The sequence below is a fragment of the Mytilus galloprovincialis genome, chromosome 6, assembly GCF_965363235.1.
Source record: "Mytilus galloprovincialis chromosome 6, xbMytGall1.hap1.1, whole genome shotgun sequence".
NCBI lineage: Eukaryota > Metazoa > Mollusca > Bivalvia > Mytilida > Mytilidae > Mytilus > Mytilus galloprovincialis.
The window spans coordinates 17,933,919-17,960,151 of record NC_134843.1 but is presented as its reverse complement, the minus strand read 5'-3'; the positions used below and the strand labels follow the sequence as shown (position 1 = coordinate 17,960,151).

The 26,233-nt window shown below is 31.5% G+C and overlaps 1 protein-coding gene across 4 annotated transcripts; it reads left to right on the top strand.

Annotated features, from left to right (window-relative positions):
- The first annotated feature begins 6,328 nt into the window (after positions 1–6,328).
- Positions 6,329–24,348, top strand: LOC143079100 (protein unc-93 homolog A-like). 4 transcript variants are annotated; one of them, XR_012979334.1, is made up of 6 exons: positions 6,329–6,482; positions 18,095–18,160; positions 18,989–20,616; positions 21,039–21,174; positions 21,770–22,005; positions 22,207–22,340. XR_012979334.1 is itself a non-coding variant. In XM_076254277.1 (6 exons), exons 2-6 carry the CDS (start codon positions 18,151–18,153, stop codon positions 23,272–23,274), a joined length of 2,157 nt encoding a protein of 718 aa, XP_076110392.1. In that variant the 5' UTR covers positions 6,329–6,482; positions 18,095–18,150; the 3' UTR covers positions 23,275–24,348. The 4 variants fall into 4 exon arrangements, 3 of the variants coding, with proteins under 3 accessions (XP_076110392.1, XP_076110394.1, XP_076110393.1); XM_076254277.1 differs by lacking the exon at positions 21,770–22,005 and adding an exon at positions 23,024–24,348 and having other exon boundaries at positions 22,207–22,338; XM_076254279.1 differs by lacking the exon at positions 22,207–22,340 and having other exon boundaries at positions 21,855–22,089.
- The last annotated feature ends 1,885 nt before the right edge of the window (positions 24,349–26,233 follow it).

The window sequence follows — 26,233 nt, the reverse complement described above, 5'->3', positions numbered from 1 at the left end:
GTTTCTACTTTAGGATAATGTACATTCCGAATTAACATATTTTCATATCTCAGCTACGCAACCATTCTTGTTTTTTTAACTGTCTGAACTGGTTTTTAGCTGGGTAAACATATTTTCATATCTCAGCTACGCAACCATTCTTATTTTTTTAAACTGTCTGAACTGGTTTTTAGCTGGGTAAACTATTAGTCTCAGTAAATCTTTTAGTATACTTTTAACAGTTAATGTCTTCGTTAACAGATAAGTACTTAATAAAAATACCACATTATGAATTACGTGCAGCCGATGACCCTTTTATGGAATAACGTTTCATCAGGCATGTATAAAACAAAAGAAATTGAAATATTTTGCATGAACTATGTTACTACAGGGGACTTAAAAGTAAAAGGAGCGCTAAATTTATCGAACTTAATCAACTTGCATGAGGGTGGTGGTACCTTATAATTATACGTAGACATGGTATGATTGCCAAACAACAAGCAAAAAGATTTTTAAAGACGTGGATATACGCAATCATAGGTCATCGTACGGCCTTCAACAATGAAAAAGAAAACCAAATACATGGATTAGTACTAAAATTCTTTATTATCAATAATATGAGAAATAAGAAGATGTGATATGATGGTCAATTAAAATATAGATCTCTGATTACGTTATACTGCAGATCATACGTTACGGTAACCAGAGATCTATATTTTAATTGGATTGGTCATTGAGACAACCCTCCACGTCACATCAATTTGTGAAAAGGTATACATTTTTGAAATCTAAATTATATGAAAAGGGTTGGGTAGCAGAAACCCAGCAGCACCCTCTTTTAATTAAGTATTCGAGTGCACCCCCCCCCCCGAGCGTTCATCATTTGACAAATGGATAATCTTGCTATTATTGGGGGACTGAGAGTATCTTCAGTATGCCTGATCACAGATCTAGTTTTATAGAAGTAAACAAAATACATTTATATATCATAGCTAGTAACATATTCTTTTTCATGCTGTACTTTAACTTATAACAACGAAGGTAGATGTCAACATAGCATCATAGATATCAAACGGAACAATCGAAATAAAATTGAGAATGGAAATGGGGAATGTGCCAAAGAGACAACAACCCGACCGTAGAAAAAAAAAAACAACAGCAGAAGGTCACCAACAGGTCTTCAATGTAGCGAGAAATTCCCGCACCCGGAGGCGTCCTTGAGCTGGCCCCTAAACAAATATATACTAGTTCAGTGATAATGAACGCCATACTAATATCCAAATTGTACACAACAAACTTAAATTAAAATAATACAAGACTAACAAAGGCCAGAGGCTCCTGACTTGGGACAGGCGCAAAAATGCGGCGGGGTTAAACATGTTTGTGAGATCTCAACCCTCCCCCTATACCTCTAGCCAATGTAGAAAAGTAAACGCATAACAATACGCACATTAAAATTCAGTCCAAGAGAAGTCCGAGTCTGATGTCAGAAGATGTAACCAAAGAAAATAAACAAAATGACAATAATACATAAATAACAACAGACTACTAGCAGTTAACTGACATGCCAGCATGTTACCATATACAATATTATTATTAAAAAAAACACAAGTCCTGAAATAACCAACACTTTTGAAAAAATATGGAAAGCGGCGAACGAAAATTGGTACTTGCAGAAACGTACTGGGTTTTATAGCCGTCATGTAATGATTTGATGACAATGAGATAAACTCTAGTTTCAAATGTTTCGTACATATTTAGGACAAAGTACTAAAGAACAATTTATAATTTTATACACTAGGTATAATTCCTACACAGTGGCTCGACTGTATTGTAAGTTATAATTGGACTATGAATTTAAGTCCATTGTTTAAGTTCAAATCACTATATACTTCCTTTTCAAGGATAATGTTTATATGTACGCAAGTACACATCGAACTCTTGAACTTCTGAAGTTTTCATTGTACAATTGTTAAACAGACTATGACATCCACAAACAAGGCATGATTTGATACTCAAATAAACGTTTTTCTTAAACGTAAGATCAAGATTATTTATTGTTCCAGTTCAAGACCATTTTTTTTTAATTGAAAAGAAATATCTAATGTTCATTATATTATAAACCAACCTACATATATTTCATCATCTATTATATAAATCGTGTACATAATAATTCACGTTTTTTACACGTATATTTACAATGTTCTCAACATCTGTCATGTTAACACGTATTTTTCAGTGCATATCGTCTACAACTCCAATAGAAGTTCATTAGCATACTCGCATTTGATTTAAGGTTAAAGACTAATTTCCTTTCTATTAATTTCAAAGCAGGCTTATCTTTTAAAAGTTTTTGAAGCTTGATAAAAAATCACAGCATTACAATTCTAGTTGCATACGTTTTGATAGGCACATTTCGTGTATTTATTTCCAAAATTGATTAAGGAAATTCACATTTCAAACTGAAACCCCCCCCCCACCTCCCCCCCCCAAAAAAAAAAATCATCATTTAAACGGAAGCTATATATTATCATATAAGTACATATACGCATTTATTTAATCTGAAAATCATCGTCATAAAGTGGTTGAAAGAATTACTTATAAAAAAAATTACTTTAACGCCATTTGTTAGACTAGATAATATAAAAATAAAAAAATGTGGTCTAATTGCCAACCTGAGTTGCCAAGGAAACAACTCTCCTGCAGAGACTAAATGACGTAAGATGTTAGCAACCATAGGTCACCTTACGGCGTTTAACAAGTATTTTTATGGATATTTGTCAAAATGTTTATACTTAAGTATTATACTTAACTGTTTAATATCTTTATTTGAAGATTAAGTTTAAAGAATTTTCATCAAATTTCCACCTTCCGTGAATTATACAAAAAATGGATAAAATTGCAATCCTTTTGTATGCTGGTTGGTTTTATCAAGGAGGTAATATAAACTCATTGGTTTTATTGAATACTCAAACTATAAATGACCATTTTAAATAATTAAATTCTTTTTATCTCCAATATTTGTTTAAATGGTTAAATTATTAAGCTGTTTTTCTGTTTTGTAATACCTCTATTATTAATGATCATTGTTCTAATTTTGCAAATTATGGATCTTCCATTGGAAATAAAAATAGATCTCTCTATATATATATATTGAAAAAAAGCAAGATTTACATAATTCTGATATTTGTTTACATGGATTTGGTAAATACTTCGTACTTTATTGATTCGTGGTCATATTCCCTGACATTCAAGGATAAAGCTTTGTTCACTTTTATTTAATTTGTATGTACGTATCGTCAAGCCGGATCGATGTAATATTGATCGAAGGTGTTGGAACTATTAACAGCTTAACATATGACTTGAACGTTTGGCGTCTGCTTTTTATTCGTCGTTTCATCCAACAGTCAGTCACAAAGTTAAAAATATCAAAGAAGAATCCAAAATAATTCTTCCAATAGCCTCTACAATAACTATTTGTCAGTTTTGGAGAGGGCATAAGGAGTACCAGTATATGCCATTTCAGTGTCAAGTACCAAACTAAACGTCAAAGTACAGTTTCAACTTTGGACTGTTTTCTTTCGAATACTTCAAGTTCTTTTAAAATCATCTATCAAATGTGTGCATACATTTGTCGAGATTAGTCACCAATTCAAAATTCCATCAATGACTAAAAGCAATGATATAACACATGACAACACATCACGCAGTTCCGGACTTGGAACGGGTTTAGTTATAAACTTCAACCCTCTCATATCTCAAACAGAGTAATAAGAAAACGTAGATAAAGGCAATCAGTATAGGTATAACACTTTACTCTATAATACTGAAATACATGTTTATAAGACATTGATCTACAGGAATAGCAATGATATTTTACAATAACACACTATATAATATAGAGTTTTATGTGATATTGTGAAATTCGCATTCTTTTTCATTGCATTTAGTAATTTTTAATATATATAGAAACGAATTCATCAAAAAGACTGGCAGATCAAATATTACAAAAACAATCATCAATCGAATTCAAAAAGTCATATCCATTTATCCACAAGCACGATATTGATACTCGAAGTCCGAAATCGTAAAAATTCCACACAGAACGAATGTTGTATAAGCCCCTTTTTATTAGAAATGAAAATGTTTTTATAACAAAGTATTGATTTTATTTTAAAGCAAAATAATTTAAATAAAAAAAACTTTTCATTAACTCTTTCATTTCTGTCCGCTACAAACCCGGGACACACGACTAATCGAAAAAGAGATGCGAAGGATAGCAGATGGACATTCAAACTCATCACTCGAAAATAAGCTGACAACGCCATGGCTAAAAAAGAAAACACCAACTAACAAACAAAACAAAACACAACATAGAAAAACTAAAGACTAAGCAACACGAACTCTACTAAAATCTGGGGTTGATATCAGGTTCTATGGAATAGTATTACGAGTATAGAGTTACAAAAAATAACAATCAATGTATTAATCCAATGAGTCCTTCTACTATTGCTAGTATTATTATAATGTATCAACGAATACTCATAGTTTCAAAACGCAATCCAGATATATTTATTCAGGTAATATCAAATCATTCCACTCAAATATAGGTTACTGAACGATGATATAAAATCATGTCACTCAAATATCGGTAACTGAACAAGATACTTAATCATGTCACTCAAATATCGGTAACTGGACGATAAATGATACTAAATCATGTCACTCAAATATCGGTTACTGAACGATGATACTAAATCATGTCACTCAAATATTGTTAACTGAACTGTGATATAAAATTTTGTCACTCAAATATCGGTAACTGAACATTGATACTTAATCATGTCACTCAAATATCGTTAACTGAACGATAATAATAAATCATTTGACTCAAATATAGGTTACTGAACGGTGATATTAAATCTTGTCACTCAAATATCGTTAACTGAACGGAAATATTAAATCATGTGACTCAAATATCGGTAACTGAACGATGATACTAAATCATGTCACTCAAATATCGGTAACTGAACGATGAAACTAAATCATGTCATTCAAATATCGGTAACTGAACAGTGAGAATTTTTTAACAGCACGGTCATAAATCGATATAGCCAAAATAGAACAGACTAATTTTTTTTACAGACAGTTTCGTCTGAGTTCGTCATTGCATTACTCAAAATATGAATACCCTTAAAAAAGGATTGATTGCTTGTGGTTTGATTATCGTTTAGTGGCAAACATTTCATGCTTTTCAAAACTAATTACAACAAGCTATTTTCTCAATCATATACAAGAAGATGATTCCCTTAACCTTTCTCAGCAAAAGGTGGAGATGGCAAGAGCTTTTTATTTTAATATACATTTTCAATAGCTGCTAGTCCTGCTTATAGATATATTTTCACTTTTTGTTACGCAATTTCTTCTTGTGTTGTTTTTGGTGCAGAATCTTCATTTCCATTCCGTCTACTATCAATTCTTTCAGTTCTTACGCAACAAGGATATTCATTTATACCCCCCCCCCTTTTTAAGTTTAAACGGTCGTCTCCAAGCACTTAAAAATACAATGAGAAAAAGGTCGTCTTCAAGCACATAAAAAAATACAATGAGAAAAAAGTATTTTCCCAATAATTAATAAGAATGTTCCAATGATGGGAGACAAAATATATCTATGTGACTTTAAAAGGACACGGGTGTATGTGAATATAATTTTATAACACCTCGAAGAAAATAGAACAAACTGCATCAGTATAATAGATTACGCAATTTTCATATTTTACGCTAAACTATATTTGTATCACTGCTTTAGCGTGATAATTATAGTTCAGGGGGCCAACACACCATTTCTATAATCAAATATACTCTCATTAATAATAAATACTTTCACAGTTTCAGTATTTATTGACAATAACACATGTAATTTCCGTTCCTACTGTAATATTGTGTAGTTTGCGTGTATTGATCTTGTTTTTAATCGATACGGCGAATACACACACAAAGTAAGCATTACACAGTTATCCGATTAAATTTAGTAACATATCCTGTGCCTAACCTTTTGCTTTGTTGTGTATTTGCTACGTTCTATACTTTTCTGTATTCTCAGCTAACTCGAAATTGGTGGCTAGAACTGGTTTTAGCTAGATTCCCCTTGCAACGATTATATTTAAAATTTTAGACCATTACACTTCCATATAGGGGAGAGTTTACATTTAAAAATAGAATAACGTTTAATAAACAAAGAGACAGGTAAAAGTCTTGACTCTTTATATCTACCTGTAATCATATATAAATTTGAAACAATTTTTTAATCAAAATGGCTTTTTTATTATCATTAAAATATATGAATCCAATTATCTATGTTTCCATCCGCATGGGTTAGCCGTTTGTAGCATGCGCAGAACAGTGTAAACAAACTGCTGTTTCAGTGTTGCGGTATATTCTGGAAGAAAGAAGTTAAAAATTCGAATACGATTAAGCACGAACTATTGTATAATTCACTTTTGGTAAGTTGATAGTTTATCTAATTAAAATAATAAACATATTTGTATGCATTAACATCGATCACCTGGTTACTACCGGTTATGCTTTAGTTCTACAGCTGTTTAATATTTCCGTCTGCAGAACTGGAACAACAAAGGCTTCTGTTGTTATAAATAAAGTGTAATAAAAAAAAAAAAAATCTGGCATATTTCATCATTTTATTCTGATATCCTGTTTTAAATACCGAAATCTGATGTATTTATTTATTTATCATCTTTTTCTCAAGTTCTGGTCAATATTCGCCTCTGTCCTTCGCATGACCCGAACTTGAGAGTTTACCTGCATAATGTACAATAGCTATTTATGAAACTGACAAGTTATTTACTAGTTCATGTGGTTAGATAGTTATAAGAAGATTTTATTTCCTCTTTTCTTTGTGAATATTAATATTCTATAATTTTGCTTTATTTTTTGTACTATCAATGACCCTCCCTCTTTTTCAATTTTCAATTTTCTCCAGAACACAAAATTAGAGTATCGATAACATTTGTTAGAAAGAAGTGAAAACATGTGACAAAGACGTAACAAGTCTTATTTAAGAAAAAGAAGAATATAAGAGTTTATTGAAGACATGCAATATAAGAATAGTGTTTTTCCAACTATGGGACCTTGAAAGAGAGCATGACATTTATACAATCAAAACAATACGCTTACTTCTGACCCCCCCCCCCCCCCCCACATCCAACAAATAAATTTTTTCACATTCAAATGATTTATTGAAATGCTCATATAGATATAAAGCTACACATATTTCCTCATCTTAAATCATGTTCATTTTGTTCCAGGCAAGACCAAAACAATAAAATCCTTAAAATTTTCATCGTTATTACGTTTATAATTTATGCTCCGTCTATTTTTATTATTCGTTTATATTTATCTAGACAAATGTCTAATGTTCGCTGACTGTAAATACATGATTATTTAGATGAAAAATTTTATTCATAGCAACTAAAAATAAAACAGGGTTAGTTATATTTAAAGGGGCACTAGCTACTACATATATAAAAATCTAAAGTTTGATTTTGTTTTGTTCAACCAATAATGAAAGTGAAATAGTGAAATAACAATTCGCTTTTTGCAGCCAAAAAGGTTCAATTTTGTCAAATTACGCTAAGAAACATTAATAATTAGTTATTCACTTGCAAGTGATTGAGTCGACCTCTTTAAATCCGTATTCATATGAACTTCAATTTAACCCCTAGCTAGAGATTGACAATGCATGGATGCATTGTACGTGTACTGGTTATTTAAAGAAAACAGAATGTCAACAATGAAAGTAAAACTACGGTAAATCATTTGATTACTAATTCGATGCACATAAAATCATTCTTATACGGTTAAAAACAATGAGAAACATCTACTTTTAATCTATAAAATAAAATCAAACAGACCTATAAAAATCCAATTGCACGTGTTAGTTAATCTCTTCATATTTTTATTTATGTTTACATCGCTTATATGGTCATCTGAGGTCAAATCGATAGTTAATTAGATGGCGTCTGGACTAAAATACACACGAAACGAACCTATATGTTATCTACCCCATGCTCTGTAAACTATTTATTTTAGACTTTTGATAGTTTAGATAAATGTTTTACATTGTTATAAATCAACTATGAGAATTTGAGTCAAATCGGTGACCATGAATTTGACAGCTAGTGCCCCTTTAATACAGTTTCTTTATCTCATATTAATAAAATTAAAATAATATACAATTGATCTAATGATAAATAAAATCAACAGTAGTATACCGCTGGTCAATAGTCATTAATCGATTTAACTGAAACATATTTGAGAAGATATTACAATTAATTTGGTCACTTCTGATTAATTGTAACTGTTTTTTTCTGTGGATTAAGGAATACACAGAGTATTTTTTCTACATTAATCCAAAAGTTTAAATACTCTATCTTTATTCTCTAACCTCAGATATACCAAACAATCTTTTGTGGCGATTATAAAAGACGAGAAAATGTCCTTATTTCTCAGCAAGTCTATCGTGATTACCGAAAAGTGAAATATTAATTTTTACATATTGGGGAAATTACTTAGTTCTGTTTCTTTTAAATTTAATAAAACAAAATAATAACAATTAGAATTACATGATGGATCCGTTGAACAATCTTAAAATGGAAATTTTGTAAAACAAATTTCTGGTTTATATAACAGTCATAAAGTAATAACTATTCATAACTATTTTTTCACAAACTAATTTGGGGAATTAAAAGTCACTACTTTAATTTATTCCAAAAATAATATTTTTTTATAACCTTTTCTTCAAATTCATTTTTTATATTGTGAAACTTAAAAAACCACTTTCTATCATAATGTCCAGGCTCTTTCGAATATCCAATAACAACAATTTCATAAAAATGGAAATGGTATTATACGTTCTAAAAGTTCATTATGTGAAAGTATTTTAATATTTTCTGACACCATACAGTGGGTCCTAATATCAGTTTAGTATTTTTTTATTTTAACAATATTTTGCAACTTTGAAAAAATTACCAATACCAGGACTGGCTGTCTTAACCAAATAAAGTGATCCATCTGAACTTAGATGTAAAAAATGTCTGCTCAAAATGTATGCACGTTGTTGCCTGCAATTTAGCAGCAGGAATTGAATGAAAGAACTCATAATAGATGTCAGGATCAAATTCAAACAACCAATACATTTTTACTCAAAATAGCAAAAATAGCAAAAATAGAAAAATATGAGAAATATTTAGACTTTATTCGAGGACCTTACCAAAAAGTAAAATCACAAAAATATCAAAACGGAAATTCCCTAATAAAATCGCAAAATCAAGGATAAAACACATCTAACGAATGGACAACTGTCATGCATTTTCAAATGTAGAAAATGGTGGTCTCTTCTTGCTCATATTTGCTTTCAAAAATAAGGAAAAAATTTGTTCTAAATCCACCACAGAACCCCTTTCAGAGGGTTAATACAGAAACATGTACTACCGATAAATTAATCTGAGTTATGACATGCATGTAACATACTTTGATCAGTTTCTTTGTTGTTAGGTTTGATAAAAAGCCCAAGTTTACGTCAATTAATCCTGTTAAATGTCATGGCTACATTCACGACAGGAAACATTTACGTGATCTGAATGGGTGATGATTTTCTGGAACTCTTACTTCAAATATCATCATCCACTGCGTGTACATTGAATGATTTCATACACATTTAACCACCCACTGCATATATAGGGAATAACTTTAAACAAACTTCACAACCTACTACATATGCAGGTAAAGACTTTATCCGTCAATGTAAAAATAAGATTCTTTCGACTTCGAAATAAGAGAGATGTAAGAACTGAGTAAAATGTAATGTTTTTACGAAAAATTTGTTAGAAACGACTACAATTTTGATATAGTATTTCATTACATTTACTTGAGCAATAGATGCTTTTGATATTGTAAAAAAAAATGGGTTGCTATATTGGCTTAATATTTTAATGGTTAAGTATACAGGAAAGTCAAAACTTAAGAAGCAAACATATCCAATGTATGGTTGATTAGTCCTCAATTATCTTCAACTCTGTACTATATTTGACCCTTTTCAATAAAGGAAAGGCGAAAAGTAAAAAAGAGATATTCAAATTCGTAAGTTGAAAACAATTCAACTGACACTTTTATGCCAAATAACTAAAAACGTCTAAAAGATAAAAAAATAACACCAGACACAACATAAAAACTAAACAATCATCTAAACGAACCACACAAAAAATCGGAGGGTTATCTCAAGTGCTCCAGATGGGCAAGCAGATCCTGCTCCACATGTAGTACCCGTCGCATTTCAAATGTAAATTAAAACGCAATGATAAGTTTCAATCGATAACTTACATCAAGGGAATGAGGTTACAAGAATTAGAACATATCCGTCGTAATCTGCGAAACAGATATTCCATAACTGTTAATCAGCGTGTAATGGTGCCGTGAAAAAAAGGCAAGATGAGTATACCGCTGTTCAAAAGTAATAATATCGAAGGAAATATCGACAATAAGAGGAAAGTAAAGGAACAACAGAAACACTGACGTGCAACAAAAAAAACCCCGTCTAAATACATAGAAACGAGCTATTTGATAACAATTGCCATATTACTAAAAGAGAGTGGGTTGAACCTGGTTTAATGGGGAGCCAAACCTACTGCTTTTATGGCAATGTATAAAAAAATAGATAAAATGAAAACACTCCATGACAGAAATACAGCAAATACACATGGATGAACACTCATCACAGAGAAAAGCACAAACAGATAATATAATAGTCGACACAACATGGAAACCGCAGAACAACAACGAACATCTAACATCAATGATAGACAGCAAACTTTCGAAGGAATGATTCAATGTAAACCATTAGGAACTCTTGGCTTAAAAGCCTCTATCAATGAGGTAATGATGGAAATGCTAGCTCTGGAATATTGTATCATTTCAGAGTAGTATACTGAAGATGCAGGTGCCGCTGGAATATTTCTGCATATGAATTGAAAGTTCACAACAAGGAAGCTAAATTCAAGAGTTTGTTGTTAAAGCTTTAAACCGATCGTTGTCAATTTATAAACGAATGTGAATATTTAAGGTTCTGTCGTATCCTGAATTTGAAGTTCGATGGAGTAGCATCCACTTTATTTGAACTTTAGTGGATAATTGTCTCTTTTACAATCATAACACTTCACCGTATTTTTATATTGGTATGACGTTGGCGTCGTCATCGTGGTCGTCGTCGTCGTGGTGGTCGTCGTCGTCCGAAGACATTTGGTGTTCGCACTATAACTTTAGTAAAAGTTAATAGAAATCTATGAATTTTTAACGCAAGGTTTATGACCACAAAAGGAAGGTTGGGATTTATTTTGGGAGTTTTGGATCCAACAGTTTAGGAATTAGGGGCCAAAAGGGTCCAAAATTAAACTTTGTTTGATATCATCAAAAATTGAACTATGGGGGTTCTTTGATATGCCGAATCTAACCGTGTATTTAGATTCTTAATTTTTGGTCCCGTTTTCAAATTGGTCTACATTAAAGTCCAAAGTGTCCACAATTTAAACTCCCTGAAAGAAATATGGCCTACGTTCTTTTAACATTTGACATAATAAAGTAAAATTAAATTCATCTTCAATCACATTTTTACAGAAGGAACACCATTTATTTTAAGAGGTTTATTTACGGTGTGTACCCTGTTCTATACTTGGTTACTATTACATAGTGAAAAAACCCATAACGTAATAGTCTGTTTAACCCCATATAACTAAAACTGACATTTTACAAACCTTTTACCCCCTGAACCATGACGAAAATATTTTGAACAGTGTTTTATCATTTCTCCTACTTATAATACATTTTCTTTTCCTTAAAATTCCGTTGTCTTTCATCTTAAGCCACACAAAACATTTTAAAAGTTCTGGTATTACTGTACCGTTTATCATTTGAGGAAATCATGATGCAAGACAATTATGTTCAACACATAAAACCACAGTTATAAAATGAGTAAACACAACCGCAACTAAATATTTCATTGAAGTTAAATGTCTCTTTGGTATCTCTCGCCTCTCTTGTCCAATCATATGAATAATATAATGTCAACTGCTCAACGTCTAATAGTTTAAAAATGTTGCAGCTATCCGTAGACACATTTTATCAACATAGAACATAGAGGAATGTAAATAGTTTTATTGTTTGGTAATAATTTCTAAATCACATGTTCTGAAAAAAAACCTGTAATGCCACAATACGTAATAAAAGGGCAAATAATAGACTTTGCCTGTACCAAGTTAGGAATATGACAGTTGTTATCCATTCGATTGATGTGTTTGAACTTTTAAGACTTTTAAGGGACTTTTAATTTTGAATTTTCTTGGAGTTCAGTATTTTTGTAATTTACTTTTTTACAAAGTTAGGAAGCAAGATGCAAGCTGAGGGAAGGAATACTTAAAGATTTAAAGATTTTTTAAACTTTGATTAATCTTTTGTAGACGTTATGTCTTATAAAAGTTACAAGGTCAAATTTTAAAAGTATAAATTTTCAGATCAAAATATAGGATTTAAAGATAAGTTAGTCTGTATCCTTAGTCTTTTAAATGATGATACATATCGATTTTCGAGGTTATTTGTGTAAATTCCAAGTGTTGTCCAAAATCAAGGTTAGAATATTGTTGTCATGTAATAGAACAGTCGTTCACCCGTATCAACAGTATAGAATTAGAATAAAAAGAATATAAAGTTCCAATTTGAGGACATTTAAGGACAGCATTACATTTACATACATAAACATAACAATTTGATTTCGTAACAATTTTTCACATTGAAATGATATATTAAATAGATATCAGTTCATAAAATAAACATAATCATAAATATATTTCTTTATCTCATATAAATAACATATAATTTTTTTGAAAACATTACACCAGTTATACCGATATTTATTCACATTTCGTCTAACATTACGAAATTTGATAATATACATTACTACCTTTAATCTAAGGACGGACACATTTTCTTTAGTACATAATCATATAAATTTTTCTTCATTTTAGTGATTTAAAAAGATTTGAAAAATATTATTTCTCTGGTTGTAAAATCTATCATCAAGGTATTTCGGATAATATATGATAAAATGGTGTTCATCTTCAACCAAATTTGAAATACTTTCCTTTACAAAAGTATCTTTTTCATTGTTTTATGTCTGTTTCTGTCTATTTTGTGATCATGGACACTCATTCTCATTAAGATGTACAAATATAGACAGAAAATGTACACCAAGAGGACTTTTGATCTACAGACACTAAAAGCTGTATTTAAATGACAGAAATATTTGTCATCTTAAGTAAAACCTTATAGTCTCATTATATTACATTATCTAAGACGTAAAATGTTCTTCAGACAAATAAATCTGAAATATGACTTGCATATCATTTTTTGTTTTTATGTTACATGTAAAGTCTTATCAATTAATCTTTTAAGATGGCATGACTACATTTCACGACACGAAACATTCTCGTGACTGTACTTCAAACTTCAATATTCGTTACATATATACAAGGAATGATGTTATGCTAATTTCACTATCCACTACAAATACAGAGAATGATTTATACATCAACTCTTTCTTTTCAAATGAGTAGGGCGAACGATTGTAAGGCTCTATGAATATATATTCGAATAAACTTTGATTTCAAACAAAATCAACAAAGGGACTTGAGAATAAACTCATACTAGACATGAGGATTATAAATTTGTATGCCAGACGCGCGAGTCATAAAAGTTGAAAAGGCAAAAAAACAAATTACGAAGTGGAAGAGTATAGATGACCCAAACTTTCAAACGGTTTTGCAAAAAAGATAAGCCGTTCCTGTGGGTGAAAACTACTTAGTATTTTGAAAATCTGAATGTTTTATAATCAGTTGATGTATAAGTATGACCATAATGATAATAATTCAATTTATACTGGGAGTTTGTAGAGTATGCAGTTAAATTCAAATCGGTATAGTTTAAATATTTTGTGTAAGTGCATGTGTTATATGAATGCGCGGAAATGCTCTCGTGAATACACAATTATATGTCTGAAGGTTGATCACAATCAAGGTTGCGAGAATTTGGCTTGCTGCAGAGTACTAAATCATTAATTGCAGTAACAATAGAGAAACATGATTGACTCAAGCTGACATTCAGCCTTGGACCGATTTCAACCCACCATAAAATGTCCCGTACCAAGTCAGGAATATGGAAGATTTTATCAAAATGTTTGTTTGTATGCATGTTAACGGTTTTGTTTGTTTCAGTTCAATCTTCCTGTTGTACTTAGTTGTTTTCTTCTTATTGCGTTTCCCTCGATTTTGGTTTTGGTTTGTAAGCAGAAAAAAATGTTTTTTCTCAATCGATTAATGACTTTTGAACAGTTGCTTTAATGCAGGATACCGTAAACTAAACTGGCCAATAAAAAAATATATAAACAATATTTGTTTACGAACAAACTTATTCTAAGCATAATTGGTGAGGTTTTAATCTTTACTTAGCATCCGGATTGATATTCCAACCTTTTTCCATGAAGAAAAGAATTATTTCTGTGTACAAAATCATAGTGCTTTGTGTGCGTGCATAAATGTCATGGTATCAATAGATGGCCGTTTTTGAGCAATAAATATTATAATTCTTACTTTGAAATAAATGAAACTGCTAATAGTTAATATTTTTTGTACTTAACATTTTTCATATTTTAAACGATGGTATTGTCGCTCATCTTCAGTCATTGTAAAAATTTGTAAAAGTTCTGGCATAACTATAGGGGCATTATTTTTTATACGACCGCAAAAATTTTAATTTTTCGTCGTATATTGCTATCACGTTGGCGTCGTCGTCGTCGTCTTGTGTCGTCTTGCGTCGTCTTGCGTCGTCGTCGTCCGAATACTTTTAGTTTTCGCACTCTAACTTTAATAAAAGTAAATAGAAATCTATGAAATTTTAACACAAGGTTTATGACCACAAAAGGCAGGTTGGGATTGATTTTGGGAGTTTTGGTTCCAACAGTTTAAGAATTAGGGGCCAAAAAAGGGCCCAAATAAGCATTATTCTTGGTTTTCGTACAATAACTTTAGTATAAGTAAATAGAAATCAATGAAATTTAAACACAAGGTTTATGAACACAAAAGGAAGGTTGGGATTGATTTTGGGAGTTTTGGTCCCAACAGTTTAGGAATTAGGGGCCAAAAAGGGGTCCAAATATGCATTATTCTTGGTTTTCGCACCATAACTTTAGCATTAGTAAATAGAAATCTATGAAATTTAAACTAAAGGTTTATGACCATAAAAGGAAGGTTGGGTTTGATTTTGGGAGGTTTGGTCCCAACAGTTTAGGAATAAGGGGCCAAAAGGGGCCAAAATTGAACTTTGTTTGATTTCATCAAAAATTGAATAGTTGGGGTTCTTTGATATCCCGAATCTAACTGTGTATGTAGATTCTTAATGTTAGGTCCCGTTTTCAAATTGGTCTACATTAAGGTCCAAAGGGTCCAAAATTAAACTTAGTTTGATTTTAACAAAAATTGAATCCTTGGGGTTCTTTGATATGCTGAATCTAAAAATGTACTTAGATTTTTTATTATTGGCCCAGTTTTCAAGTTGGGTCAAATCGGGGTCCAAAATTAAACTCTGTTTGATTTCATCAAAAATTGAATAATTGGGGCTCTTTGATATGCCAAATCTAACTGTGTATGTAGATTCTTAATTTTTGGTCCCGTTTTCAAATTGGTCTACATTAAAGTCCAAAGGGTCCAAAATTAAACTAAGTTTGATTTTAACAAAAATTGAATTCTTGGGCTTTTTTGATATGCTGAATCTAAACATATACTTAGATTTTTGATTATGGGCCCAGTTTACAAGTTGGTTCTAGTCAGGATCCAAAATTATTATATTAAGTATTGTGCAATAGCAAGAAATCTTTAATTGCACAGTATTGTGCAATAGCAAGTAATATCTAATTGCACAATATTGTGCAATAGCAAGAAATTTTCAATTGGAGTTATCTTTCTTTGTCCAGAATAGTAGTTGAATCAACTTAAATCATTGTTTTATACAATATACAATGTATATTCACTTTTACTACCAACTGATAAATTAAAACAATCTTTACCATTCAGTGATAACAAGCACTTTATTTTACATTTTAATATTTTATGATGTATTTAAATGAGTAGTTATTGTTGCAAACTCCATTAGGAATTTGAATTGAGATCAGTTTTGGAAAAAGGGAAAGGGGGATGTGAAAAAAATAGGGGTGGGGGGGTTTGGGGTTAAATTTTTCTCATTTGAGATTTCATAAATAAAACATTTTTTTGAGAGGATTAATATTCAACAGCATAGTGAATTGCTCAAAGGCAAAAAAAATATTTTAAGTTCATTAGACCACATTCATTCTGTGTCAGAAACCTATGCTGTGTCAACTATTTAATCACAATCCAAATTTAGAGCTGAATCCAGCTTAAATGTTGTGTCCATACTTGCCCCAACTATTCAGGGTTCAACCTCTGCGGTCGTATATAGCTGCGCCCTGCGGAGCATCTGGCTGTAAGCTTAATATTTTGGAAGATACACGGAACTTGAAGTAAAAAAAATGAAAGGTTTTTACACACAGATACCCGTTTACAATCAAATGTCACCTGGTTGACGTTTAACATATAAAAGGAATACATCAAATAATTTCAATATTTCCAATAATAACATATAACGAAGAAAATACAGTAATAATACAGAACAAAGCAAACATGTAAAACATTAACAGTACATTTTTTTAATATGCACCCTGACCTTAATTTTTCAAGGTTATAGCTTCCAAGATAAAGACGAAGAAGTAGGCATAGTTCTAAACGTTGAACCTGCGATTCAGCAAAGTTGAGCGTTTGAATGACAAAGTGTCAACTAAATGAGGATGACTTTATAGATTAACAAGGTCAAAGATCTAGAAAGCAAACCAAACACCTTGTCAATACTAAATTGGTTTTATAGATAATTGAATCTTCGTAATCTTAACATGTTTACTTATGATACTTTTTGAATTTGATGATTCTAGGTGAAAAAGTAAGTTCAGTCCAGAATTCATGTCAAAAAATTGTTAACATGTCAGTGGAATAGTCATTCTTCCTCGAACTCGTATACTTATTGCCAGCATAGAATTAGTATAGGAGTGGAAGAAGTCGTCTACTGCAGTAAAAATGTATATCTGTGTTCAATTCAGGACATTTATGCTTTCTCAGGGATTACCATCGATAAAGGTAACAGATACCTTAGTATACTGTGGATTCATTAAGTTTTCTATTAGCATGTATGCAAATTTTTATAAAATCATGAAATTGAATATCCACGCATATGTAAGGTTTTCTGAATCCACGAAAAATTGGTACACACGAAAATAAATGAATCCACAGTACTTTAAGTCTGAAAAGATTGGAAATAAATCACCACAGAACATACTCGGTTCTTTTAGAGGGTTGGGTGGGGCTCACTGATGTCAAGAAATCTTACATTCTTATTGTTGAAAGGATTAGCTTGATGCAGATTTCGGTCTTCTTTTTCTTATATTTATATTGTCTTGTACAGGTTCATGGAAACATGCCAGACCATACTGTTATTTTAAGATGCTACTTACAATTAGCTGACAAACATTTACAATACTTTTATAACAACTAATCTTGGAACTTCGAAGAAATAAAATAGTCATTGACATGACATCTGTGCAGCAGATATCGGAGAGTTGATTTATGAACAGATTAATTCGATATCATATTGGTATAAGGATATATATAAAACCGTGTAAAAACAGATTATTCAAGATTTATTGACCATAAAAAGAAATCAAAATAATTTCCTACAAAATATCATAAAAATTAATTGTGGAGATTTGAGGGTGGAATGATATTAATTTATCCATCGTTAAAACATTCCGATTATTGACATAAGGGGAAAATATACAAACGAATGGCCAACAGAGCATTGACTTTTAATTTGTTATAATGCTTAGTCATGTTAATTTTAAACGGAAAACAATACTGTGTTAATTTATTTTCAGTCTGCAAAATTCAAAGTTCAGTTACGAAGAAAGAAGATTAAAGCGACAATTGAGGCATGGATAATGGTAAGAATTTTTACAAAGTTTATAAACGTGAACGTCAAAATATTAAAGTAACTAGGATAACATCAATAATTAAGTTGGATCAGAGACATATAATACAATATTTTCATGTATATCGCTTGTTGGATAATATTAGAAAAACATCTGATACCGTTTGGTACGCATGACACAACGTCATCAGGTTCAAAAGTGTAGGGACGGACTAAATGTATTTAACTTTAACAGCATCAGAACAGTCGGGTGAATGTTATCTCTGCTTTGATAAAGTAAGTTACAAACTTAGTTTTTGATGAAGGTTACATAGAATATGAACATCGAATTTTATATTAGCCCGAACGTTGGAATGATATCGTACCGACAAACGGGCTATTGGATGTATGACTGACTAAGTACAGGTATAGGAATAGAATCGAATTTTGGTATGCTTTTCTGCGATTATTCTTAATATCGAGCGGTTATAGAAATCATGCACATTGAATATTCTTGTACTGTAATAGATTGGTTGGGAAATTAAAACTTATATCGCTTCTGCGCGCTTCTGCATGTCACCTATTGAGTCCTTTAAAAGGATGTGTAATGTATTCTTTGACATGATTGCAAACAGGGACATTGAATGTACCTTCCTTCATATGACGGTAAGTTTCTTCGTATGTTCAATTAGCGATAAGACAAACGAATGTCAAATCTGCAAGGATCCTCATTCCATATACACTAATGATTACACAGTGATTCGTTTTAACAGATTAAAGATGTTACGGTCATTTAAGAACTTAATTCGTTTCTGTTAATGTCTTGTCAAGTATTTGCAAACATTCTTAACTTATTTTGTAGATAGTGACTATGGTGGAACCTATAATATAGAATCAAAACAAGGTCAATCTGGTATGGATTCACTACCAACAATTGCCACCAGTGGAACGATGAAAGGAAGTTTAAATATAGACATAAAGAACGATAACATAGCTGACCAGTCCGCAGAACAGATGGAAAGTCTTGAAAACCCTGAGTACACTGATTCTGTTACCAGTAATGAGAGCGCAACAGCATTTTTAGCACGGGATAAAAACAAAATATGGGAAGATAGTAAGACCGGATCAGAAGACGACAATGCTAACATTCACTTACTCGAAAATCCAGCATATATCGATTCTGTTACCAGTACTGAAAATCAGCTTGCTTCCTTACTAAAAGGTGAACAGGAAAAAGAATATACGTGTATTCAAGATGATGAGACACTGTTTCAAGAGTTTATAGAAGGATCGACTAAGGGGTTCGAAATATCCATTGTCGAGATTGTTCCTAATTTACACGATGAACTCAAAATTGATACGCCCTTGTGGGAAAGTAATGCATACATTGATGAATTTTCCTGTCCAAGTCCAGGTGTCAGAAGACTAGAAAGAGTTTGTAAAAACGCAATAATTAATCTAAGTCAAGATCTGTCATGTAAAAGTTCAATGAAAGGTTCTACTCTATTACCAGTATTAATCAATCAGGTTCCAGATCCAGTCCCAATGGAAGAGGAGTCTTTCTTTGAAGGAAATGAAATTAAAAATCTCTTAGTGATAAGCGTATCAGTAGCATTAATGAATGCTGCGTTTTCATCCCTCAGAAATCTACAGAGCAGTCTTAATCACGATGGTGGAGTTGGATTATACTCATTAACAGGAAGTATGGCAGCATTTACATTACTCAGTTTATTTACACCCAGTCTGATCCAACAATTTCGACCAAAGCGATGTCTCATCCTGTCCATATTCGCGCATTTATTATACGTTGCTGCCAATGTTACTCCTAACTTTTATATCCTGGTACCAGCTTCAGTTTTACAGGGAGCGGCCAGTGCTTTAATGTGGAATGCTGTTAGCACATACGTGACTTACCTGGCACGATCAACTGCCATTAGAAACGACAAAAGAACCGTCCACGTTGCAGGGAAATATTTTGGTGTATTTTTCTGCTTTTTCCAGTTGTCTGTTGTAGCTGGAAACTTGATCTCATCCATTGTATTAAATGACCAAAGTGATGCTACGAACAAAATGATCTCAACAAACACTGATCTTAAAAACATTGTATACAAGTCCATTTCTAATTTGAATGATTCTATGAACATGGACATTAAATTTTCGAACCTATCCAAATACGAACAGAATAAACTTAGTATATGCGGGTCAAAATACTGTCATTCATATCCCATCGAACTTGGAGGTCTAACTGAGACGACAAGATACAATTTGTTGGGTATATATGGAGTAGCCACCGTATTGGCACTAATTCTACCTCTGTTTTTGATGGATAGACTGAAAAACTATCGGACCTCTAAAATAAACATTAAGCATATAGCAAACCAAGCCACGGCAGTCTTACGTTGCATTGTGGAACCAAGATTCTTGACCTGTTTTATAATGTTCTTCTACAGCAACATGGAGCTTGGTTTTGTGATGGCTGAGGTTACCAAGGTAATATTGTCTTGTTAAGTTTACATTTAATTTGTGATTTCTTTTTAAACAAAAATATCAATTTACTGCACACATTAAACATTTAACAAAAAAGTATCAAGTTATTCTAAAATACCAAAAAATATGAAATAACCTTTCAATCAGAAGCTTTACAAATTCAGGAATCATTAAGTTTAGTAATATAGATTGTTCCCGCAGCCTCTAGACAGGAAATGTTTTCATTGTAATGCTTCGGTGTTTAAACTGTGAAATTAAAAAACTATGAAAAGAGTCTTTTTAATAAGTTTAAACGAAATGTTGAAGCTTTGTTCAGAGTGGTTCTTCTCTTGATAAAATGCTTGATAGTTAAAAAAGTTAAAAAATTAAATAGTCTTTAATGTATTAACATCACTTTTTTAAAAATGTATGTCTTTATTCGACAGGCTTTTGTGACTTGTCCACTCGGAATCCATATGGTTGGTTACACGATGATTTGCTTCGGAGTTTGTGGGAGCATAAGCTCGTTCGTAAGTGGAAAACTGGAGAAACATGTTGGCAATGTTAGCCTGATTTCTGCAGGTAATGTCGTATTTTAATTTTAGATAATATTTTATTGGTATCGGATTGTATTTTGCATGAATAGATAATTTACATTTGATTTTTATTTATTTAATTGCAGATGCCAGGTAAATGTTACAATCCAGGACGAGAGTAATTAAAAAATCATTTAAACGTTTGAGACTCGGTCACACTAAGGTTTACTTGGTCAGGATTGCTGATAGATTAACAGTCAACGTTCATCAAATATTAACCGGTTTAAATACTTATATTATGAATTAATTGATTAATCCTACTCTATGTAACTATGAGGTACCAGGATATTCATCGTATATAATCCGAAAGACATAAAACAACTTGTAGACCATGTAATTTATATACACAGCTGTATTTGGTTGAAGATTAAAATATTCCTTCAAACTCACTGCCAAGAAATTCAAGATGACGGATTACCTTCAAATTCTGAATTATCAAAGAAAAATTCTACAATATTTGAATGATCAAATACGCTTTATAACATAATAATAAAGAATTTGAGTTTATTGCAGGTCTACTCTGGTTTTCATTTTACTAATCTCACTTTTCTTACATTTTACTAATGAGACTTTGATTACAGATCCTTCGTCCAGTTGTAGATTTACACTCTGTGGCAACCGTTGAGCTCCCAGTATGATCCTGACACCTTGCACTTCTAATTTCAGTTATATGTGTTTAACAAACACATCCAGGCATAATTGTCTGTCCAGAATTTAAGTACCGGATGTCATGGAAATCATGAGAAGGTTACAACATGATGTTCCCGATTGTAAGAATGTACCATACCCGTTTAAGGCTCTTAATGACGAATAATCGGTGAGTTTACAATTTTATTTCTGCATCCGGTTTTTCTTTCGGAGAGCAGCAACTTGATGCTCAATTTTTTATTGGACGTGTCAAGTGTTGTTTTTGTTAATTTTAAATAAGGGTTAGGTCAAGCTGTTATCAAGCTTTCGTGTCATTTCAATATTTCGATGCACTTGTATGTTGTCTGACTTTATTCCTGTTCCTTTACAGCCACCATCATTGATCTGATTTTGTTGGGTGTGATGTTGGTATGGCAACCGGGCAAAGAAAATTTGTATCTTTACTTCCTGTTGCTTGGTGCCTGGGGTGTTGGTGATGGAATCTGGATGTCTCAAGTTAACTGTAAGTTTAAAACAGCAATAGTCTTGTTGGAAATGAGAGGGGACTACCTATATCAATATGTATGAGTATTACATTTTATGCTTCCGCAGTTTAAACCCCATACTTTTATAGTTTCAGGAGAAATAACTGTTCAACTATTATTACTTAATGTTTACAAACATTTTACTTCACGCAAAGTAAATACTAAATGCTATTTGAATATGATACCTGCTTTGTACTTCATTGTCACGCTGAGTTGGATTTTTATCGTGCTAGTTTCCCCTTCTCTAATTCCGCCTAACCGACCTAATAGCAGCGAAACAGCAAATACCAGTTCAATTATTTGCTTTGACAAGGTCTAAATCTATATAATAATATTACAAAACAGAATTATGTATTTCAAACGTGTAGTAGTCGCAATTAGTATGAATACTGATTAAATTCTTTCAACACTGCAATTATTAGATTTTGAATTGAAAAGTGTATACTGAAATATTATAACAAAAATTACAGAATTATCACTCTTATCTCATGGATTGTTATGGTACCAATTCAATGCTGGTATAATAATAATAACTTTTAATATGATTGCACCAACTTACTCACTGCGAGGTCACATTCTAATGTTAAGTTTACATCAAAACGTTGAATTAAATTGAAAATAATTTGTTTCTAACAACTGACATTTATTTTATTTTTGAAACAGGTGTAATAAGCAGAATTTTTCCTGACAAGCTAGAAGAAGCGTTTGCCTCCTTGAGAGTCGTTAATGGACTCGGAATGACCTTTGGATTTGCCTATGCCAGCAGTGTGTGCATGACTTATAAAATATACATACTCTTTGCCATCTGCTTGACAGGAACTGTAGTGTACGTTGTTTCCGAAATTGTGCGCAAGTGCAGAGCCGACAAAAAAGAGAAAGAGAACGGCTGTGATTGGTCTATTGATGGAATTTAAACAAGACAGTTCAAGTTATTGTGTAGATTTGTAAATATTTGATAAGAATGTATATAGTAGAGGGTAAACTCGTTTCAGAAAGTGCTATTTGTGTTCATATTGTTAATTTCAGTTTGTTTGTATATAGAATGTTGTTTTTTAAGCATTTAAAAACTCGCTTTGCATATTGCAAATATGATACATATATTTTAAATATTTAAAAGCTCTTTTTGCATATTGCAAATGAGAACTTTGTGTTACATACATTTTACAAATGTATATTTATATAAGTTATACATCAGGGATAATTGTTGTCTCCTTTATTATTTCTCCTTTATACAATAGTCATGATGGTGACTTATTTTATTTAAAAGATCTGAATGTTTTTATGACAACTTTTGTCCATTTTGTTGATGTTTTTTATCATCATTTATATATATAGTCTACAACTTATGTATCTCAATATATAACGTCCAGAGTAAAATGACAGTGGTTATGACCCTACCATAGAAACATAAATTGATTGGAAAAATCCCTGATATCCCACTAAGCATAACAGGTATTTTAGACTCGAAGAAAAGTTATTATATTAAAGAATTATAAACTTTTTGAATCATTTGTTTTTAAATGAAAGTTAAGTGCATACTGAGGAGTTTTATTTTAAGTCCTCTTTAAAAATGATTTTTTTTTGTTTGTTATAATCTCTACTTTCACTTTATCAATTCAAGTTGGAATCATTAATTTTATTATTAATAAAAAGGAAAGTATAAAAAATACCGAACTCCAAGGACAATTCAAAACAGAAATTTTAAATTGAATGATGAAATAAAAAAATACTTATAGCTTTCAAAATATACTGAAAGATAAAAAAATGTATTTGAAGACTATTTTTTTGTGGAGTATACTTTTTATATTGATGAATTTTATGTATCTATGAAAGATACGATACCATATATGTACTTAGTTCAATCAGACCATTGTTCATATATGTACAGGGTTACTGATTTGGTTGTCTATTTGTTTTGTAAAACATTTGTAGATAAATTCTATACATGTTGTTAAACAAGGTTGTTGACCAATAAATATCAAAGTTAATATTGTTATTGTAAAAATATAGAGATGTGGTGTGAATTTCAATGAGAACTTTTAACCCGAAACAGAAAGACGAAGATGTAAACAACAATTGGCCACCATATGGCCTTCTACAATGAGCAAAAGCCACATCATGTTGTTATCTGTAGTTTGACCTGACAGAAAAATCAAATGAGAAAAAAACAACGGCATTATTTCTGACGAAACAATCAACGAAAAATAAATATTACAGACCTAAACTAACGACAACCATGAACTACAGATTCGGGACTTGGGTCAGGCAATTAAAGAATGTGGCGGGGTTAATACGATTTTCGACTCAAGTTGTGAACCCTCCTATATTCTTGGACAGTGGTGTAACAGATCAGCATAAAATTCATCAATATAAAAAGTATACTCCACAAAAAATCGACATACAATTTAAGAATACAACCTCATAATGAATATGTGTACTAAGTTTCAAGTTGACCAGACTAAAATTTTACAATAAACTACATTAACTAAAAAATGTACTTACACAATGTGTAGCATCACCACTGAATATAGGTACCAAAGGAAGCAAAGAAACAATGACAGCAAAATGTATATACACGTATTCTATTCACAGAACTGTAAAAACTTTACCGGACAACTTGTCCGTTTTGTTTACAATCAAGAATTTCTCTGTGAATACAATTGTCGAAATTCAGTGTTTTGCAAGCTTAATATGAAATTACGTTGTTTCATGTAAACGCCAATGAATAGTTGAGGGATTAATGTGTTTAACAAGTTTTATCTCTTAAAAATTCTTCTCTGAACAGGTACTATCCGGTCCGATTCTGCTAATTTTAAGAGAGAAGTACAATTGAGGATCATAATCAGCCATAAATAGAAGCTACATATCAAGAATCAGTCAACAAAACATTACACTTTAATAAAACTAAGAAAAAGTTGACCTAACCTGACTTCACATTTATGATGTCCACTACTGTAGAGGTACTTTTATATTGTGGATTTTATATTGTATCTACACAATGATCTGTTTATTCAGTGTGTATAGTAGACAGGTACAACATGTCTATTGTCTAGGATAAGGTTCGGTCATGCTTTCTCTTCAAGACTTTATAACTCATACCTATGGTAGAATAGATTAAAGTGTTATGTTATGTACAGGTTTATTCCACCACGCGTTATACTGTGTCGGTTTACAATACAAAGTATTAGATTGACTCAATAGACAAGTATGATCAAAAAGTAGAATAACAAAATTACAAAACTCCGAGGAAAATTAAAAACTGGAAGTCCCTCATCAAATTGTAAAATCAAAAGCTCAAACTCATCTTACGAATGAATAACAACTGTCTTACTAAAGCGGTCGTTTAAAGGGGAAAACAAAATTATCGCAAGACGTTTTGAAACCTACGTATCATATTCAAAAGCAGTGATTCATCCGGGAACTCAATAATTCAATTAGTCTTGTTCATCAATGGATTTTTGCAACTAAAATTAACATGCCAAACAAATTATCTTTGGATCCACGGATAGCCTGTACAAAGGGAAATAAGTGGTTGTAAATTAAGTCACAAAATATATAACTCCGACCATGGTCAAGGCTTTTATTCATAATTAAATAACTAAGTAAAAAGGAATCTTAATTAAACAACACACTATTAATAAATAAAATCATACAGCAGTATTATAATAACTCAGCTTGACTTTAGGTATAAATTTAAATGACAAATTTCCGGTAGTGACTTTTTTTGCATATTAGTATTTGACTAATTTAATTTTCTCTTACCGACGTAGCCATACTAATCAGGATTAGCATTTGAAAATCTCGTTCAAGTCTTAAATTTCTGCCTATAAATTAAAGGTCTAGATTTGGGACACGTATGTGAAAAATGAACAT